Source organism: Schistocerca americana, chromosome 1, assembly GCF_021461395.2.
Source record: "Schistocerca americana isolate TAMUIC-IGC-003095 chromosome 1, iqSchAmer2.1, whole genome shotgun sequence".
Lineage (NCBI taxonomy): Eukaryota > Metazoa > Arthropoda > Insecta > Orthoptera > Acrididae > Schistocerca > Schistocerca americana.
In genome coordinates this window covers 773,213,699-773,236,493 of record NC_060119.1, presented here as the reverse complement: position 1 = coordinate 773,236,493, position 22,795 = coordinate 773,213,699, and the positions used below count along the sequence as shown (strand labels likewise).

The following is a 22,795-nucleotide window of genomic DNA, read 5'->3' as shown; positions in this document are numbered from 1 at the left end:
CCGAACTTTGTTAGACTGTTTTCAGTCCAGAAAGCCCTACGCAACGGAAACTGCACCATTTTGCCATTTTCATCACGAAATTGCCGCCTTATTCATGTCTGGGGTAATGATAGAGGACTGTTTGCCTGGGTTGTCAGCTAGTGTAGTGAAAGGTGTTTGCTGCTGCAAGGGAGGTCTGGTTTGTTTTCGGTTCTAATCTCGATGGAGGCCAGATAGACTATCAGTAAAGTAATTTTAAGAAATTCTCGCACCCCCAATACGTTTTATTGTTACCTTTATTCTGTACCGGCGCCCTTTGGATGTCAATATGAAACTTTCATTCTTGTTACTGCCTACTTTATCCGCTTCCGTCAATAACTGGACTTAAGTGTGGCACTGAATGATTTCTAACTGAATTTCGTTATGAATCTTCACGCATTGCTAAATTTGCACACTTTCATGGTAGGTGAGCAACGGTAATCCAGTATGACTGGTCTGAACTTTGACACAGACCGTTTCGCAGCCGAATGCGCGTAACATTTTCTAATTCGTAACGATCTGGGGTACTTTGTCTTACTAAAACAGTTATGTTATATCGATAAGCTGAAATTCATTTTTATTAGTACAGATCATACTAATTAGCGGTTCTTCTTTCATTTATATCTTATATTTACGTGTTGTGTTTAATACACTAATCAGCATTATAGTCTTACACGTGATTGAAAACAGTCCGACAAAATTCGGATAGTTCTTCAATTTCACGCCTGTACATAGTATGTTGGTAGCACTTCGTCGCCTTGCCTGTTATGCAGTGTAGCAGACTTTAAAGCTATGCGGATCAGCATAACGAAAAGGCGAGGGGTCTCGCTCGTTTTGTCCACGACTGTACACCTGAAGACTAAATAATTGCAGTAATGAAACTGTAAACTGTTACTATTTTGTGTCTAAGTAACCGAACAGAACAATGACAGTGACTGAATCCATAATGAGGCTAAGCAATCATTTGTGTATATGAAGGAATCTGGTGTTGAAGCCACTCTTCCTGTAATGAGCGTTTCTTTTCTGAAAGGTATTTTCGCACAAGATTTATAATTTCATGGTATCTCGCAACTGTTACAGTCTTTAACATTACTGTTATAATCTTCCAAAACCTTTTACCAGCCAGTGATTTAATATTTCATGACTTTATTAATACAAGACAGTAGGTTGTAATATAAAAGTGATCTGGTAGCTAACATAAACAACGTGTTCCTGAAGAACATATGAAGACCCAAGCCACCATTAGTATGATAGCAGATTTAGTATTTGGAAAGACAACTGTACCCACTTTATCAGAGACATTCTACTCTTATGATTAATAGATGGCATGTTCATTGGTTGGTATTATGGCAAACTCTACTGGTATCCTGTTACACAAATCACCGAATGTTCAGGGTGGAGTCTTTTTTAGGTCGATAAAAATATGAAATCTGCGTCATAGAAGATTTATGACTCGACACACCACACCCCATAACTCATGCTCATAGCGAAGAAATACTGGCATCCAGCACCAGAATAGAAATCGGAAAAAATCCGAAAGAAGGAAACAGGCTGACTTAGTCACAGAAACGTCTCCCAGCCTGCACTGACACGCCGGTCTGTTGTTACAGTGTCCGGACACGGTGGCCGCATCGTGAGCGGCGAGCCGGCGGAGGACCACGAGTTCCCGGCGCTGGCGTCTCTGCACGTGAACGGCAGCCACTACTGCGGCGCCAACGTCCTGAATGAGCGCTGGCTGCTCACCGCCGCGCACTGCGTCATAGCCAGGTAAACGGCCGCTGCCAAACGTGTACAACAAGCAGGTGGAGAGCAGCAGTGAGCTGACTCAGTATTAGAAAATTTCTTAGGTTTCTTACAGGGGTTTATCCAAACATGCAAACATGTACTTCCAGTGTCCAATATATGCTGGTGACTATTAAAATTACATGATCATGAATAATATTGTAAGAAACGTCAAATTGGTGTGAAGTAAACCACATCCCTGGATATGAAAACTAGTAGAATCTCAACGCATTCGTACAAAGTAAATAGACGTAATGCCATCTTCATCTTTTGTAGTCCTGTCTTCCTCATTTGCGTGTAATATTACGGTATATTGATAATTTTTACTTATGGGCCGTCTGACAGCAACTGAATAAAACACAATTTTAGTGCCATACGCGTTTCGCCTTTATTTTCTGCAAGGCATCGTCAGTGGCAATTTCTTACATATTAAACATTGCATTGAAACAAGCGTTCAGTTCATAGTGCTGTGGAGTGTGGGAAAAAACCGGAAATTGGCATTCATAAGAAGAAGAACAACACCAAAAGTGCAACAGGAGCGTAATATGTAAGAAATTGTCAACGCAATCTGCCACTGATGATGCCTTGCAGAAAATAAAGGCGAAACGCGTATGGCACTAAAATTGTGTTTTATTCAGTTGCTGTCAGACGGTCCATAAGTCAAAATTATTAATATACCGTAAGACGTAATGCCATTTACATTCAGTCTACAAGGAAAGAATAAGTAGTGGGTTTAGTATTCAGATATGGCATATCACTGTTGTTTGTAAGATGATTATGCAGTTCCTTGCGTAAGGAGAGACAGTGGCTGTCGCCGCTGTGGAAGCTCTGTTTCATCGTTCTGTAGCTCCTGATAGCCGGTACCACACGAGTGCCTTAGAAATGCGCAACTGGTGGATTCAGGAGGGCCGTATACAACGTCATGCGGAATATCGTTGGCCCCATGTGACATGATATTCACTTTGCTAGGCAGGTTCTGACAGCTACGTCACCTACCGCGAGTCAGGAAATGAACTTGATTGCAGCAATGCGAGTATCGACAGGGACAGAGCGACCACATCTGAAACATCAAGGACTGTCAGTAGGTCAACCTTTGTTGCAGCTTCCGTCGAGAAAGCTGCGCTGACAGTGGCGCGTCCAACGACAGTATTTGACACAGGTATGACACTACATCCTGGTTCTGCATCAACGTCATGTTGGACTTACGTACATACAAGCTCCGAGAACTGCATTCGTCATCATCATACAGACCCAGCATCAGCATAGTGGTATGGCATGCCACTGAGGACTCAACACACTTTCCTCTGGTTTACATAGGCTGTATTCTGGGAAGCAGTGTGCGGTGTTGTGATTAAAGTGCCGCTACTCACAGAGACCGAGTGTGGGCTGCAATTATCGCTTGGCAGTGAAACTTGGTGGACATGCTAGTGCATAAAGTGAAACCGATTTACTCTGTGAAAAAATTAGACAAATCTGGCACTGTACAATGTTTTTATGACGGTGTGACATCAACGCTTTCGTTTGACAAGCCATAATGTAGTGAATGGCATGGCTATATGAGACCGACCGTGCTTTGTTGCTGCAGCTGTTTTATGTGAACAGCAGCAAATTATAGAGCAGCATTGAGAAACTGTCGCTGACCGAAAGGTCTCAGGTGAGGTCCAGTATCATTAAATGGTTCAAATGGCTCTGAGCACTATGGGACTCAGCTGCTGTGGTCATAAGTCCCCTAGAACTTAGAACTACTTAAACCTAACTAACCTAAGGACATCACACACATCCATGCCCGAGGCAGGATTCGAAGCTGCGACCGTAGCGGTCGTGCGGTTCCAGACTGTAGCGCCTTTAACCGCTCGGCCACTCCGGCCGGCAGTATCATTAAATGTTTTAAAGAAGATTACGATGAAATTCCAAAACGCAGGTGAGGTTGGTGTAGAACCTGAAAGAGAAAGACGTCATATTGCGGTGGAAGTTATTGACTAGGTTGCTATTGCTGTAACTGAACATGCAGCACGTGCCCTGGATAGTACTAGTGTTCGTGCTGCGTCACCAGAATTGGCTGTCCCACTGTCAACAGTATGGAAAATTTTGTGGTCTGCTGTGCACTGGTACCCCTACAATATCCAGAGGGTGAGCAACTGAAACCTCATGATGTGTTGCAATGTTCTGTGTCTGCTCTTCCGTTTCTGGTACACATTGAAGTTAATGGCACTTGGCCAGGCACAGTTTACATTACAGGCTGCAGTCAATACACAAAACTTCCGGATTTGGGGTAGTGTTAAAGTGCTTCTTCTGCACGAGGATCTACTGCACTCTCAAGTTTTTCTGTAAAGAGAATACACTGAAAGGGCCTGCCAGTTGTACCGCGACGTTTGCATGTGTTCGAGACCTCCTCGGACAGCATGTGATTCCAGCTTTGGAAAAGGGCAGCTGTGTGGAGACAACTGTTTTCATGCAAGATGGGGCAACGTCTCACGTCGCTTGCCCAGTGACACATTTGATTAACGCAATCTTCCACGAACTTGTTATCTCCAGAGGTTTTCCACAAGCAAGGGCTGCAAGATTATCTGATCTGAATCCACGTGAGACTTGGCTGTGAGGATATCTAAAAGAACAGCTTTACCAGGGACATGTTCGGTCTCTGCCTGATCCGTAGGTCAGCACATACACTGAAGAGCCAAAGAAACTGGCACACCTGCCTGATATCGTGTAGGGCCACCGCGAGCACGCGAAAGTGCCTCAACAAGACGTCGCATGCACTCGACTAACGTCTGAAGCAGTGATGGAGGGAATTGATACTATGAATCCTGAACAGCACGTTGCAAGGCAACTCACATATGCTCATTAATGTTCATGTCTGGGGAGTTCGGTAGCCAGCAGAAGTGTTTAAACTCATAAGAGTGCTGCTGGAGCCACCTGTAGCTATTCTGGACGCTTGTGTTGTCGCATTGTCCTGCTACAATTGTCCAAGTCCGTCGGAATGCACAATGGACATGAATGGATGCAGGTGATCAGACAGGATGCTTACGTAAGTGTCACCTGTCAGAGTCGTATCTAGACGTATCAGCGGTCCAGTATCACTCCAACTGCACACGCCCCACGCCATTACAGAGACTCCACCAGTTACAACTGTCCCCTGCTAACACGCAGCGCCCACTGAATCATGCGGTTGTCTCCCTACCTGTACATATCCATCGGGTCGATACAATTTGAAACGAGACTCGTCCGACCAGGCAACATGTTTCCAGCCATCAGCAGTTCATTGTCTGTGTTGATGGGCCCAGGCGAAGGGTAAAGCTTGGTGCAGTGTAGTCATCAAATCATCAATGGTACATGAGTGGGCCATCTGCTCCGAAAGCCCATATCGATGATGTTTCGTTGAATGGTTCGCACGCTGACAGTTGTTGATGGCTCACAATTGAAGTCTGCAGCAATTTGCGGAAAGGTTGGTTTTCTGTCACGCTGAAGGGTTCTCTTCAGTCGTCGTTTGCCCCTTTCTTGCAGGATCTTTATCCGGCCGCAGCGATGTCGGTGATTTGATGTTTTATCGGATTCGTGATGTTGACGATACACTCGTGAAATGGTCGTACCGGAAAATCCCCACTTCATCGCTAACTCGGAGATGATGTTTCCCATCGCTCGTTCGCCGACTATAGCTCACTTCAATCCAGATAGCCTGCACTGCAGCAGCAGTAACCAATCGAACAATTGTGCCAGACGCTTGTTGTCTTAAGTAGGCGATGCGACAGTAGCGCCGTATTGTGCCTGTTTACATATCTTTTTATTTGAATATGCATGCCTATACCAGTTTCTTTGGCGCTTTAGTGCAGAAACACGTTGCTCATGTTCCACTGAAACTGCCGCGAGCAACTGTAGAAAGGGTCGTTTTACAGATGCAGCATTTCGTCGGCATCTCCTGTGCTCATACTGAACAAATAGTGTAAGCGGCGGTTAATAAAATCAACGTTATGCCTTTCTCACTTGTTTGAACTTATCTACCCATGTCCCGTTACTAATACATTACTTATGGAAACATTTCTGTCCGTCTCTCTTGCATACTAAGCGCCAGATCTCCATCTTGTAGTCAAAATTGGAACTACTTTTATTCCAGCGTAAATCGGCTTCACATTTACGTATTAACTTATCTAATAAGTTTCCCTCCCATAGCATAATACTGTCCACACTCGTCCTCCATGAGTTGTTGTTATTGTGGTCTTCAGTCCTGAGAATGGTTTGATGCAGCTCTCCATACTGCTCTATCCTGTCTGTGCAAGCTGCTTCATCTCCCCGTACCTACTGCATTCTTCTGAATCTGTTTAGTGTATTCATCTCTTGGTCTCCGTCTACGATTTTTACCCTCCACGTTGCCCTCCAATCCTAAACTGGTGATCCCGTGATGCCTCATAACATGTCCTACCAACCGATCCTTTCTCCTAGTCAAGGTGTTCCACAAATTTCTCTTCTCCCTAACTCTATTCAATACCTCCTCATTAGTTATGTGATCTACCCATCTAATCTTCAGCATTCTTCTGTAGCACCACATTTCTAAAGCTTCTATTCACTTCTTGTCCAAACTATTTATCCTCCATGTTTCACTTCCAGACATAGCTACACTCCATACAAATACTTTCAGAATCGACTTCCTGACACATAAATCTATACTCGAGGTTAACAAATTTCTCTTCTTTAGAAACGCTTTCCTTGCCATTGCCAGTCTACGTTTTGTATCCTCTCTACTTCGAGCATCATCAGTTATTTTGCTCCCCAAATAGCAATACTCATTTACTACTTTAAGCGTCTCATGTCCTAATCTAATACCCTCAGCATCTCCCGATTTAATTCGACTACATTCCATTATCCTCGTTTTGTTTTTGTTGGTGTTCATCTTATATCCTCTTTTCAAGACACTGTCCATTCCGTTCAGCTGCTCTTCCAAGTCCTTTGCTGTCTCTGACAGAATTACAATGTCATCAGCGAACCTCAAAGTTTTTATTTCTTCTCCATGGATTTTAATTCCTACTCCGAATTTGTCTTTTGTTTCCTTTACTGCATGCTCAATATACAGATTGAATAACATCGGGGAGAGGCTACAACCCTGTCTCACTCCCTTCCCAACCACTGCTTCCCATTCATGCCCCTCGACTTTTATAACTGCCATCTGGTTTCTGTACAAATTGTAAACAGCCTTTCGCTCCCTGTATTTTTCCCCTGCCACCTTCATAATCTGAAAGAGGGTATTCCAGTCAACATTGTCAAAAGCTTTCTCTAAGTCTACAAATGCTAGAAACGTAGGTTTGCCTTTCCTTAATCTATTTTCTAGGGTAAGTCGTAGGGTCAGTATTGCCTTACGTGTTACAACATTTCTTCGGAATCCAAACTAATCTTCCCCGAGGTTGGCTTCTACAAGTTTTTCCATTCATCTGTAAAGAATTCGTGTTAGCATTTTGCTGCCGTGGCTGATTAATCCGATAGTTCTGTAATTTTCACATCTGTCAAGACGTGCTTTCTTTGGGATTGGAATTATTATATTCTTCTTGAAGTCTGAGGGTATTTCGCCTGTCTTATACCTCTTGGTCTCCAGATGGTAGAGTTTTGTGAGGGCTGGCTCTCCCAAGGCTATCAGTAGTTCTAATGGAATGTTGTCTACTCCCGGGGCGTTATTTCGGCTTAGGTCTTTCAGTGCTCTGTCAATCTCTTCACGCAGTATTATATCTTCCATTTCATCTTCATCTACATCCACTTCCGCCTCCATGAGTCTTTAATTGTAGCCACCCAGCATTTCTGATTTTCTGAGGCCGAAGGCAGTGCCCTATCTTTGAGGTCTCCATGGTGTTATCTTTCAATAGGATTATATAAGATCGCACGTTGCCCGTGCTGTACTGACAATGTCACACAGAGGCTTCAGCTGTTGCCTTGGTCATAACCTATCCCTGATGCCTCACCTACTGGAAAGATATGTGATACGTTGTCAGGTGACTAGAAGGCCTGCACTCGCTAGCCTCTACGATTGATGAATCCCGACATGTGTCTTTCTACCATCATTTCATCTCTGTACCCATTGAATATGACAGCTCATGTACTAAATATTGCTTTCTGTATGTCCCTAATCACCCACAAATTTGACCATCTGTTCTTCCTACTATACTTTTCACGCTCGTTGGCGAAGGGTTCGTTATTTAGTACCATTCTGGCTTTATAGTATTAATGGCCAGTAGCTTTATGAGAACTCTCGTGATTTATGTGAACCGATTGACCTTACTATTCTGTAAAATGAAATCAATTCTCGGTGTAGACCGTAGTCAAATGGTTCAAATGGCTCTCAGCACTATGAGATTTAACATGTGTTGTCATCAGTCCCCTAGAACTTAGAACTACGTAAACCTAACTAACCTAAGGACATCACACACATCCATGCCCGAGGCAGGATTCGAACCTGCGACCGTAGCAGTCTCGCGGTTTTGGACTGAGCGCCTAGGACCGCTAGACCACCGCGGCCGGCAGACCGTAGTCATCCGTCAGTTAATGATTCTGCATCAATTTCTACGAGCTACAAAAAATCACAAAACGTGCAAAGTCTCTACGAGTGTCTGCAGCCATGGCTGGCTGAGCTACAGGAGCAAGCGATGCTTACGTACGTTACTATGAACCCACTTGCACATTGGTGCCGCTCGATCCACGTCAATAGCACTACCGCCTGCGGAAAACTCACCTGGCTTACCTGCCCTGTACGACGTCTGGCGTTTCGCATCAAATTGTGGTACACGCACAGCCTTTGAATGTAAAGGTAGCCCTACATAGAGGTAGGTGATCAGAAAGTAAGTATCAAATGCGTCTGGAAAAACAGACTAAACTCATGGAATTCTGCATCCTTCAACTAATTTGCTGTACGGGAGAGTCAGTTTCAAATCAAAGATAAATGAGCATCATTCCAGAATTCTAGAAGCATTGACGGAAGCTACTACTTCGTAGCAGTCCTCTCAACAACGCAACTCTGATGTACTAACAACCCCAGGGGTATATCGCAGAAAATAAGGCACTATAACGGATATATACACTACTGGCCATTAAAACTGCTACACCATGAAGATGACGTGCTACAGACGCGACATTTAACCGACAGGAAGAAGATGCTATGATATGCAAATGATTAGCTTTTCAGAGCATTCACACAAGGTTGGCGCTTGTGGCAACACCTACAACGTGATGACATGAGGAAAGTTTCCAACCGATTCCTCATACACAAACAGCAGTTGACCGGCGTTGCCAGGTGAAACGTTGTTGTGACGCCTCGTGTAAGGAGGAGAAATGCACACCATTACGTTTTCGACTCTGATAAAGGTCGGATTGTAGCCTATCACGATAGCGGTTTATCGTATCGCGACTTTGCTACTCGCGTTGGTCGAGAGCCAATGACTGTTAGCGGAATATGGAATCGGTGGGTTCAGGAGGGTAATACGGAACGCCATTCTGGATCCCAAAAGCCTCGTATCACTAGCAGTCGAGATGAAAGGCATCCGCATGGCTGTAACGGATCGTGCAGTCACGTCTCGATCCCTGAGTCAACAGATGGGGACGTTTGCATTACAACAACCATCTGCACGAACAGTTAGATGACGTTTGCAGCAGCATGGACTGTCAGCTCGGAGACCGTGGCTGTGGTTACCCTTGACGCTGCATCACAGACAGGAGCGCCTGCGATGGTGTACTCAACGACGAACCTGGGTGCACGAATGGCAAAACTTAATTTGTTTGGATGAATCCAGGTTCTGTTTACAGCATCATGATGGTCGCATCCGTGTTTGGCGACATCGGGGTGAATGCATATTGGAAGCGTGTATTCGTCATCGCCATACTGGCGTATCACCCGGCGTGATGGTATGGGGTGCCATTGGTTACACGTCTCGGTCACCTCTTGTTAGCATTGACGGCACTTTGAACAGTGTACGTTACATTTCAGATGTGTTACGACCCGTGGCTCAACCCTTCATTCGACCCCTGCGAAACCCTACATTTCAGCAGGATAATGCACGACCGCATGTTGCATGTCCTGTACGGGCCTTTCTGGATACAGAAAATGTTCGACTGCTGCCATGGCCAGCACATTCTCCAGATCTCTCGCCAATTGAAAACGTCTGGTCAATGGTGGCCGAGCAACTGGCTCGTCACAATACGCCAGTCACTACTCTTGATGAACTGTGGTATCGTGTTGAAGCTGCATTGGCAGCTGTACCTGTACACGCCATCCATGGTCTGTTTGACTCAATGCCCAGGCGTATCATGGCCGTTATTAAGGCCAGAGGTGGTTGCGTTATTAAGGCCAGTGGTGGTTGTTCTGGGTACTGATTTCTCAGGATCTGTGCACCCAAATTGCGTGAAAATGTAATCACATGTCAGCTCTAGTATAATATATTTGTCCAATGAATACCCGTTTATCATCTGCATTTCTTAATGGCCAGTAGTGTACGTGAAACGTCAGGATGCTTCTAATACTGCTTGCACCTCGCTGCCGAAGTTCTCCGCTCGTATTAAAATTCCACAGTCAGTCGCAACATAAAGATCATCAGCGTCTATCCATTACAACGCTGAGCATATACACAGTAAGATATTCAGCATAACCCTACTTACCAGTATCAGTTTTAGGCACAACGCAATGGAACGACGTAATCTTTGTTCATCTGATCTAACCACATCTGTCTATAGTTTTTGTTTACGTTCAAAACATAAGTTTTGGCGATCATCTTAAATCACTTCCCAAGTGAGTGTGCATTGTTATGCTTCGTAAACATCAGAAGAACTAACAATAAAATTATTATGCCGCGGACGTCGAGAGGGCACTAGCTACATGGTCTGATCTCAGCCAAAATCCGTTGCAGTCTGTCCAGAACAATGGGACATTACCCAACTCCTAAGCTTTCCTGAGCCTGTGTCATTAGACTTGTTACTTTTAACAACATTCATAATTAATGTATTTTCATGGGTGACCCAACCACGCTATAATCTCTCCGCGCCCTTCTTTTGGCAATTTTAAAATCGCTCTATCTCGTACAAGAAGGACTAATCATTTACTGCCACCATGTAGGGAAATTAACAAGTCCACACAGCTGTTGCTGCATCTTACTTTGTACTTTCTATGGAAGTATTCCTACGTAAACTTCTAGAACATTCTAGACGCCTCTCCCTCTCCTCTCTGGCACCTTGTTTCATCCTACTTGGAACGATCACGTGCCTCCCGTGCCGCGAGTCATCACCTTGCGTTGACATCAATGAGACATGGCTGCTGCTCGCCTCCCTGAATTCTAAGGGTCAGATTGATTAAAAAATCACGTAACACCCAAAACAAAGGTCGGATAACACCCGAAACAAACGTCGGGTTCCGAAATGAGTTGAAATTTAAAAATTCCAGCCGCCTCTTATGTGGTCTGTTCTACAACAAGTTATGCTTTTCCTCAGCTCCAGATATTACACAACAGTATGTTCGGAAATGACAAAGAAACAGCATGTCACTGTTAATTTTAACCCTGTCTCCATATATTTGAAAGCTTAGTTTGGAAAATCAGGAGCAATTTCTGGACAAACTGCAATCTTATAAAACGACTACAACTCCTTACTATCAAATAATTTCTTTAAACCCTTAATCTTGTTACCTTTTCTATTTTCTCTTTATCTAAGTTATACAGGACCTTTTTGGTTATACCAAATACTATTTCTGTTCATAAACAACACCAATAACATATTAGTATTCTGTATTACAAAAAAATCAAAATCGAAACAGACGTACACAAAATTTACAAATTACAAACACATTACAATGTTTCACATTACTACTTTATTTTTCTCCCTTCATTATCACCATTACCCTTAAAGCTTTCCACACTCTGAACAGTTTCACAAACTTTGTGGTACAGTTGATGATGATGGTCGGTGTATTAGAGATAGCTGTAGAGCGCTATGGGTTCTCCAGTAGTCACTTTTCTGTTTGAGGGTAATACCTGCCGATGGACAGTGCGGGTTCTGCCCACGACATCTGACCTCTGACGACTCCTTCCTCTTCAGTTGCCAACTGCACACATGACTACCCCAACTGACTTGGCTCTTACTCAACTCCAGACTAAGTTTACAAACACAAAATCTGGCTCTGCAATAGTGTCCTAATGCGACCACTTGTCTATCCATGTAACAATATTCCTATGCGAAATATCACCTTCCTACTTTCTCTTCAATTTCTTCCACGAGATCAACTTTCTTCTACCTTACTGTGAACACTTTGAAAGCAATTCTATAGTTTTGAAAATATTTTAGGAATGAAGATAAACATAATCCGTTGTACTCGGGTACTTCAAAATTTTGATTCAGTCTCTGTATTAACATGTATCACACCTTCCAGGTTACCACCTTCACCTTAGTTAGATCTGAATGTATTTTACAACTTTCAATGTCACACTGGTACTCGTGGCTTCCCAGTCCATTTGATTTCAAATGATAAAGGAAAAATAGCTTTCTTGTACCCTAGCATTCATGGCAGCTTTGTATTTACAAAATACATAGCCGTATCACTAGCAATTGAGGCAGATTAGTCCATTTTAAGACGTACATCACGTTAAAAGTAATACATTTTATCACTAACACTCAGAACAGTTTGGTCTTTCCCTTATGAACAATTTACCATGCATACCTCTTTACACAATTCATCAAACAGAATAATTCCATTATCTCTAACTAATATTGTACTATCGTGTGCACAATTTTACCTTCACTTCAGCCTATTTATTCTCATCTTTGCTATCAGATGGGTTTGGTACAAATCTTTAAATACAGCACCTCTGATAATGTGTATCCCAAGGGCTAGCAATAGACTCTACCACTGTCCTTTGTTCGGTCAGTCTTTCTGGATTAACCCATATGTTCCTGTCCAGCTCATATTATCTAACCCTGTGCTCTGCTATCCCTTCAACGGCTATGATTATTCCAATTACCCAAACACGATTTCCCAACAGGCCTTATTTTGAAAACAAATATGAACTCAAAATAAATCAAATACTTGGAAAAATGCCAAACAAACAGAAACAATAAGAGAGCAGAACAAGGTAACAAAGAATTCTCCTACCCAGTTTTAGTGCACACAGTTGTCCAACTGTAAAGCGTCCCAAATTCAAGGATGAGCACTATATTATCTAATTAAGGTACCTATTCATCAACTTGATGATTACGTAATTTATCTGTATCTGCTTTTCTCTCGTCCCTTATCCAGTGTATATACATCACTTTTGTCCTTTTGCTTCATCCAGTTCTTCAATATGATCAACTTCTGAGGTAACCGAACACTGGTCTTTTTGTGTTACCAGGTGCATTTCATCCACCTTTATCTTCAGCTGGAGTGTATCCAAATCAAGTTCGAAGAACTGATAATTTAGAAAATCAATACCCATGATCATATCTGCTTTATAACCTACAATAATTAAGGACGGATTTGTCATCTCAACAGAGACCCATGGTTTAGGGGCAACAGTTCCACTCCATGTCGTCAGTCAAATATAGTTTACTTGTGTGCGCTGCAGCCAGTATTTACAAGTCACAGGCAATCCGTGCCAACTGAGATAGCGTCTACTATACTGCTGTGTTCCATGGAAAGTGGTAATCTTTACACTTTCCTAAGGGTGTGAACAAGTATAAAGCCCGAAAAGCGATGGAAGCCTTCCCTTGGAAGAATACTGTGAAACTTGAATTGGCCAAGGACAACGAGGTATGAACAGCTCTCGAAATCCAGTGGTGGGTAACAACCTATATGAAAGTAACAAGAGTTAGACTGCAACTGAATACTAACGAGTCGATCCATTATTTCAAAATATGCTCTAACGTAATGTATGAATGTGTAATACATGAGTGCACTTGTCACTCTGAGTTAATATTAACAACAGACTCTATCGCTACCTCTGTTTTCCTTTTCTTAAGGTAACTATTACAGTACCCTTGATTAAATATTAACGCTGATCCAATACAGATGGCAAATGGCGGTGATACAATGATGTAAAATTTAAGCTCAAGACAGTTAAAATGGCATAAATTAAAAGTTTCAGCTGAAACTAGGTAACTACTCTAAGTTAAAATTTAAACCCTCACACCTATCTTAAAAACGCATATGGTAAAACCTTAAACAAAGTTTATAATGATAAACTGACTTCAGTTGAAATTTCAAAACACCCTTCACAAAAAAATTAATTTAGCAATAGAACTTACAATACACAATACGAATGACAGCGGGATCCCTACCCAAGGTTTACACACATGAATTACAGTCGTGGCACAATTTAAAATTCACTCAAATACTGTAAAGAAGTATCAGACAATTTAAAAACAATCTTAGGAGCCAATCGCCTTCAAATGAACGCCAAATAAGGCGACGCGTACTATTTAGTTAGAAAAGGTGTTTACTCAAAGAGTGATCTGTAACATTAGAATTCATCCAAAGCTACCGCAGTGAGTTTACAGTGGCTTAATCTTGCAATCATGTTTTATTTCACACTTCAGTCCTGAGTACACTTCTCGGCCATTCATTAAACACGCCATTAAATTCGGATGATAAAACCTGAAACGTAAGTCATTTACCACCGGTTCCTTAATACACACAGTGTAAATGGCACCCACAAGGGCACACTCAATGACAATCTTTACAACATGAACAAATAAAATTAACAGATCACCAGCTGTTCAGTGGTGGAACTGCTCAGCTTCTCATGGAGTGAACAAGTAGTCGTCCATAAATGCAAGCAGGGTGCAGCGACAATGTAGTGAGACTGTACAGACCTGCCACCTTTGCTCTGAACAACAATCTGTTCCGGACAACGGATACTGGAACCGAAAGCGTAGACACCGTTCACTGTCAACACATCTACAAACACCAGTACGGTGCGACCACCGAACAACTGAAGCTAGAAGCTGTGGTTCTTTTCAAAGAAACGGTCCTCAACCTCGACGAGATCCAGACAAGACGTTTTCAGACATAAACAGGGCTTTTCTCCAAGCACCTGCCTGGGTCACCACCTTCCTTGTGCCGCTGCCGACGCAAAACATCTTCGCTAACCGGCACACGCCGCCTAGTGGACCACGTCACACGACAAGTTACTCTCTGGCAAAGGCAACCTATACCACCACCGACACCACCAGACGGTCACAAAGTCAGGAAAATACAAAATGACTTTTGGGATGCTTCCGCACATGGCACGCTCTTATAGGGTCCTTTGTCCATGGAGTAGCTGAAATCTCTCAAGTGACATTCAGCAAGCCTGGGTCATGTCCAATTAAAACTTCAGAACACTTTCCGTGGGCTAGTGACGTAGCTCAGACACATTTCATTTTAAATAGGTAAGCGGGAAAATATTACAGGGTCTCATGTATGGTGAGAAGGTTGCTTTTTCCGGTAACTGAACAAAACCTTCAAGTCACGTACTTGTCTTTACAGCGGGTGGTCTCAGCAGACCATACTGGCCGGCACCAACTCCCAGACCAGTGGAGGCTCCGTCCACCAGGTGGAACAGGTCATCATACACGAGAACTACACTGGCATGCCGGTCTTTTTTGCAGATATAGCACTGATCAGGGTGAGTTTCATGCAGATGATATCGATGTATTCGGAATGCCTACGCATCTCGTAAATTCGCAAGCAAAACACTGTTATAATAGATTACAGAATACGTTGTTAATATCTGTTTTTATGATTCATTTTCTAATTGGAAGGGCCGAAGTTTTTATCAATCATAGTGCGCACTACTTTTTAGGTTACTTTTATCAATTCTGTTGAAGCATTTTTGGATGTGATCTTCACTCTGACTGATGTCGGACAGAGTGCACTGTAGTTTTGTAGCTATAAGTGAACCATGTTCTCCATGCAAGTCCTCGATAAAATGACAAGCATCATTTTACCCGCTTCTACTTCACTTGTATGAATGTAAAATCACGATGTAGGCCTTTGGTAGGGAACTTCATGATCGTAAACGTTAAGAAAACAGAAAAAAACACACGCTGCTATTTATGAATTTTTAGAGTAGTGTACACAACGCTCATATATTGGTGGAGAGACATTAGAGTAGATTACAATCTGTGGGTAACGCAAAAGTTCTCAGGTCCGGCTACATTGTCACTGAAGGGGAAAAGAATGGACGAAAACTGTTATAAGAGACACAGAAGGTATAGGAGTACGGAGCTTCAGTTACCCGAAGTGGAAATCAGTAATTACTGAGTTGTCCTTTTCTAGAGGTGCACATTGTATAATCCATATTTTAAGCGAGTGGACGTGTGGTATGCTTCTGAGGCTTGCTGTCATGTTGCTAGCGTTTCTGTTTTTTCTCGCAGTTGTTCTTCGGGTCATAGTGATATGTTTTCCGTACGGTATCAATGGTCGTCACGCAGTACCTCGCTTCGTTCTGTTACGTATGCGCGCTCGCTTGCACTCACTCAAACACGCACTAATACACACCTTACACATAACGTCTTTCTTGCGCTTGCACTCACTCAAACACGCACAAATACACACCTTACACATAACGTCTTTCTTGTTTTTTGGCTGGGACAACATTCTCAACGAAATACAATGTACCACAAATTATTTAATGAGTTTTCTCACGTCTCCAGCATGGCTTTCGGTAGGTTCGGCTTGTTTGTAACGCGAATGCCAGAACTGGTACAACCGTCTCGTTTATTCCCAACTAGTATTCCCCATTTGTCCCAACATCAGCTTATCTGAAACTTGACTAAATAGCTCCGCGGTTCACGGTAGGCTGGATCTCGAACAGCCCGCTACACTCCTTGGGGTGGAAAACGAAAATATTTTTAAAAAATGGTCGTCGTCGCCTTTATACCGTTGTTAGTGTCGTACCCAGAACGGCCCTTAGTTAAGAGTTGACGATTTTTCCATTGTTGGAGACCAGTCATAATATTTATTTTGAATGAAATCATTGCCACCATTTGGCAGTGTGATTTTATTATTTTTTATTGATTTCACTATTGTGATTTTGGCCGTAGAGACTTTTCGAGTACAGCGGTGAAAATCATACATGTTTGCTGTGTACTGATTTTTTCGCCATTGCACTTGAAAATGGTTCTAAAGCCGAAATCGCAATAATAAAACAAATAGATAAAAAAGCTCCAATGATTTCAGCGCAAAAAAAGTTAGTAATGTTGAGCCAAATAGCAGTGGAAGCTGGAACGATATATAGAAATTTAATGTACTAATAGCAAGTGAAGGTATAGGGGACAAAAGTTGTCCAAAAGTTAGTGTCAGGTGCGCTTGTGACTATTTCCGTCGTGCAGGTGTCGCCGCCGCTGCCCCTGGACGGTGTGACCGTCTCCACAGTGCGGCTGCCCACGCAGGGCCAGGAGACAGAGGACAGAGCTGCCGGTGTCGCCGCTGGCTGGGGGTACCTCTCGGTAAGCACAGGTCAGACGGGCTGCCTGCTTCTTCCCATACTCCAATCGCAATACGCTTAGCAAATAAAAGTGCGCTTGTGAGTCGGCTCAAAATGGTGTATGACTAAGTGGATGAAGCAACGAAATCTACTTCAGTATCAATCTTCCGTGTACAATACGTCGATGGAATTCATTTCAGAGTGACTACGGGAACGAAACGCTGGCTCCATGGCTGCAGAAACTCGACGTTATAGTTATCAACAACGAAGACTGTCAGAAGGACTACAGATTCAACATTATCTTGCCAGAACACATTTGTGCAGGAAATCCGCAGCCTCGGCATGGAGTGTGCGGGGTAAGTATCTGGAACGCTTCCACCTCGCGTCACTGTTACAATAAAGACACGTTAACATCTACAGTGTATATAACTTATTAATTTTTCGGTATGAATGGTGCTGTTTGTACGAAACTTCGCTTAACAGAAATTTCAAACGCCCTGACGTAGTGGAAACGAATAATATCTTGCATGTGTCATAATGACTAGATGATACCTCGTCCTTTGTCATTTTCAATCTCTGTGTTCTTTTAACCTCCTTTCTACCAAAGGTACCGTATGCTTCGACGATCAGAACATTTACTTCAATGTCCATTTGTTTTTGAAACTAATGTTTTGACTGTTACATGCAGCAAACACTGCGATGTGGTTCCAGAATGAGATTTTCACTCTGCAGCGGAGTGTGCGCTGATGTGAAACTTCCTGGCAGATTAAAACTATGTGCCGGACCGAAACTCGAACTCGGGACCTTTGCCTTTCGCGGGAAAGTGCTCTACCAGCTGAACTACCGAAGCACGAATCACGCCCCGTCGTCACAGCTTCACTTCTGCCGGTACCTCGTCTCCTACCTACTAAACTTTAAAAAAACTCTCCTGCGAACCTTGCAGAACTAGCACTCCTGAAAGAAAGGATATTGCGGAGACATGGCTTAGCCACAGCCTGGGGGATGTTTCCAGAGCGAGGTTTTCACTCTGCAGCGGAGGTACTGGCAGAAGTAAAGCTGTGAGGACGGGGCGTGATTCGTGCTTGGGTAGCTCAGTTGGTAGAGCACTTGCTGCGAAAGGCAAAGGTCCCGAGTTCGAGTATCCGTCCGGCACACAGTTTTAATCTGCCAGGAAATTTCGCTGGGATGTGTTCCTAATATACCCACATGCCGACCAATTGCTAATTTATCTAATGACGTTAATCTCGCCTTCCTTCTAGTCTCAACAATCCGCCACATTTTGTGCGACGTAAAAAAATTAATGCCTCTCAGTGCCTTGAATTTCAGTCAGCTTTAAGATTTCAACCTATCATTTCCGCATCATGAATGGCTGTAACCTTACTTGTTTGCTACACAACCTACTCTGGATGTTCGTCGTTTGCATTACTAAGTCTTATTCCACAGCTGCATTTACATCCAAACTCTGGGAAGCAACCTTTTCCGTTAGCGAATGGAAGGCAAGAGAAATGCTGGTCACTGTGTGCGTTTTATGTAGTCTTTTGTCTTCGCATCCCTACGGGAGCGATGCATAAGGTGCTATAGTATATGCATTTATTCCTCAAGATGGTGTAAGTGGGTTGACGCGGGAATGTTGACGCCTCTCTTCGAGAATCTGCCAGTTTTACTGCTTTGAACCATTCTCGTAACGACTCCCATGGGTCAAACAAAACTGTATACGTTCATGACCTCCTGTTAAACGTATTTGATGTGGATTTCACAAACCAGAGCAGATTCCTGGGATAGGACAGAAGAGTGTTGTCTAAGCAGCTTCCTTTGTAGACTAACTGCATTTTCCCAGTATCCTACCAAGGAAACTAAAACAGCTTTTCCTGCGAGTCAGTCGATGTGAACATTGTAATTCATGCCATCCATTACTGCACATAAATTATCTCTCACTGACGCTTTAGTCTTATGATACTGCTTTTCTACGCTTTGCCATTGTATTTCAGAACATTTAAAGTGAGTTGTCAATCTTTGCACCTCTTTGAAATCTTACTGATCTTACTGAAGGTGTAGTGTTTTTATTGTACATAACAACAGATAAATGCCCATTCGTAAATATATGACTTTATTGTTAATATAGTGTGCCATGTCATTAACATAAAACGTGAACACTGACATAGATTCCAACACGCTTCCCTGGGGGGGACTCCTGTAATTACGAGTACTTCTGCATCTGTCAGTGAAGCGCGAACTACGATGTGTTCTCCCTTCCTAGACTCCTTGAGTCCCGTATCAGATCCACCAAACCACCCTAGTAACGACTCGTAAAGTCATTAATAGTCTGGACACTACGAGAAAACACAAACAACCGCAATGTTACAGCAATAATATATTTTCCAACCTCTTTCTCTTGTAGTTAACTCAAGGAAATGAAATATACTATCGCAACCAAATCAGATGTTACGTCACTTCAGTTGCGAAAGTTGTTTTACATTAATAGATCAAGCGTCAGTGGATCAAAGTGTACTTAACCAACGTGCATCAAGTCCCTATACAGATAATTTAACCCATGTGTATTACAAAAATGTTATAAAGGGATGTATGTATGTGTATATGCATGTTCCGCACCTCCTCCTAAGTCACTGGAGCGATTTCAACCGAGCTTAGTACACATATCCGTTACAGTGTGAAGAGAATCTTTATAGGGACAAGAAACACCTACCTATCAAACGGGTAGTGTGTAGTCCACGACGCTCGAATATCCGTATTTTATTCAAGCTGTATTTGATAATGAGAGCACTTAGTGACCTGTGACAAACTGAACACGTAGTTTCGAAACATTTTATCGCTGATAACTCACACAAAATGATGAAAGGAAAAAAGTTTATCGCTTACTACTTTTTCACTGTTCATGCAGTAAAATTGTCACATCGGGTATGACGCGTGAACGTTTTGCTTCATTTCTATTAGCATTATTGTCAACATATCCACATTGTTTGTTGTTGTTGTGGTATTCAGTCCTGTGACTGGTTTGATGCAGCTCTCCATGCTAATCTATCCTGTGCAAACTCCTTCATCTCCCAGTACCTACTGCAACCTACATCCTTCTGAATCTGCTTAGTGTACTCATCTCTTGGTCTCCCTCTACGATTTTTACCCTCCACGCTGCCCTCCAATGCTAAATTTGTGATCCCTTGATGCCTCAGGACATGTCCTACCAACCGATTCCTTCTTCTAGTCACGTTGTGCCACAAACTTCTCTTCTCGCCAATCCTATTAAATAGCTCCTCATTAGTTACGTGATCTACCCACCTAATCTTCAACATTCTTCTGTAGCACCACATTTCGAAAGCTTCTATTCTCTTCTTGTCCAAACTATTTATTGTCCTTGTTTCACTTCCATACATGGCTACACTCCATACAAACACTTTCAGGAACGACTTCCTGACATTTAAATCTATACTCGATGTTAACAAATTTGTCTTCTTTAGAAACGCTTTCCTTGCCATTGCCAGTCTAAATTTTATATCCTCTACTTCGACCATCATCAGTTATTTTGCTCCCCAAATAGCAAACCTCATTTACTACTTTAAGTGTCTCTTTTTCCTAATCTAATTCCCTCAGCATCACCCGACTTAATTCGACTACAATCCGTTATCCTCGTTTTGCTTTTGTTGAAGTTCATCTTATACCATCCTTTCAAGACACTGTCCATTCCGTTCAACTGCTCTTCCAAGTCCTTTGCTGTCTCTAACAGAATTACGATGTCATCGGCGAACCTCAAAGTTTTTATTTCTTCTCCCTGGATTTTAATTCCTACTCCGAATTTTTCTTTTGTTTCCTTTACTGCTTGCTCAATATACAGATTGAAAAACATCGGGGAGAGGCTACAACCGTGTCTCACTCCCTTCCCAACCACTGCTTCCCTTTCATGCCCCTCGACTCTTATAACTGGCATCTGGTTTCCGTACAAATTGTAAATAGCCTTTGGCTCCCTGTATTTTACCCCTGCCACTTTTAGAAATTGAAAGAGAGTATTCCAGTCAACTTTGTCAAAGGCTTTCTCTAAGTCTATAAATGCTAGAAACGTGGGTTTGCCTTTCCTTAATCTTTCTTCTAAGATAAGTCGTAAGGTCAGTATTGCCTCACATGTTCCAACATTTCTACGGAATCCAAACTGATCTTCCCCGAGGTCGGCTTCTGCCAGTTTTTCCATTCGTCTCTAAATAATTCGCGTTACTATTTTGCATCTGTGACTTATTAAACTGATACTTCGGTAATTTTCACATCTGTCAACACCCGCTTTCTTTGGGATTGGAATTATTATATTCTTCTTGAAGTCTGAGGGTATTTCGCCTGTCTCGTCCATCTTGCTCGCCAGATGGTAGAGTTTTGTCAGGACTGGCTCTCCCAAGGCCGTCAGTAGTTCTAATGGAATGTTGTCTACTCCCGGGGCCTTGTTTCGACTCAGGTCTTTCAGTGCTCTGTCAAACTCGTCAGGCAGTATCGTATCTCCCATTTCTCTTCATCTACATCCTCTTCCATTTCCATAATATTGTCCTCAAGTACATCGCCCTTGTATAGACCCTCTATATACTCCTTCCACCTTTCTGCCTTCCCCTCTTTGCTTAGAACTGGGTTTCCATCTGAGCTCTTGATATTCATACAAGTGGCTCTCTTTTCTCCAAAGGTCTCTTTAATTTTGCTGTAGGCTGTATCTATCTTACCCCTAGTGAGATAAGCCTCTACATCCTTACATATGTCCTCTAGCCATCCCTGCTTAGCCATTTTGCACTTACTCTCGATCTCATTTTTGAGACGTTTGTATTCCTTTTTGCCTGCTTCATTTACTGCATTTTTATATTTTCTCCTTTCATCAATTAAATTCAATATTTCTTCTGTTACTCAAGGATTTCTACTAGCCCACGTCTGTTTACCTACTTGATCCTCTGCTGCCTTCACTACTTCATCCCTCAGAGCTACCCATTCGTCTTCTACTGTATTTCTTTCCCCATTCCTGTCAATTGTTCCCTTATGCTCTCCCTGAGACTGTACAACCTCTTGTTTAGTCAGTTTATCCGGGTCCCATCTCCTTAAATTCCCACCTTTTTGCAATTTCTTCAGTTTTAATCTACAGTTCATAACCAATAGATTGTGGTCAGAGTCCACAACTGCCCCTGGAAATATCCTACAATTTAAAACCTGGTTCCTAAATCTCTGTCTTACCATTATATAATCTATCTGGTACCTTTTAGTATCTCCAGGATTCTTCCATGTATACAACCTTTTTTTATGATTCTTGAATCAAGTGTTAGCTATGATTAAGTTATGCTCTGTGCAAAATTCTAACAGATGGCTTCCTCTTTCATTTCTTAGCCCCAATCCATATTCACCTACTATGTTTCCTCCTCTCCCTTTTCCTACTCTCGAATTCCAGTCATCCATGACTATTAATTTTTCGTCTCCCTTCACTACCTGAATAATTTCTTTTATCTCATCATAAATTTCTTCAATTTCTTCGTCATCTGCAGAGCTAGTTGGCATATAAACTTGTACTACTGTAGTAGGCATGGTCTACGTGTCTATCTTGGCCACTATAATACGTTCACTATGCT

General features: G+C 42.6%; 1 protein-coding gene across 1 annotated transcript in view; it reads left to right on the top strand.

Moving 5' to 3' along the window:
• LOC124551398 (chymotrypsin-1-like) overlaps positions 1-22,795 on the top strand; it is a 44,179-nt gene that overhangs the window by 3,245 nt on the left and 18,139 nt on the right. The window contains exons 2-5 of the mRNA XM_047126438.1: positions 1,629-1,785; positions 15,257-15,395; positions 17,104-17,220; positions 17,399-17,554. Coding sequence (XP_046982394.1) covers positions 1,629-1,785; positions 15,257-15,395; positions 17,104-17,220; positions 17,399-17,554 — 569 coding nt within the window. The remainder of the gene's footprint in view (positions 1-1,628; positions 1,786-15,256; positions 15,396-17,103; positions 17,221-17,398; positions 17,555-22,795) is intronic.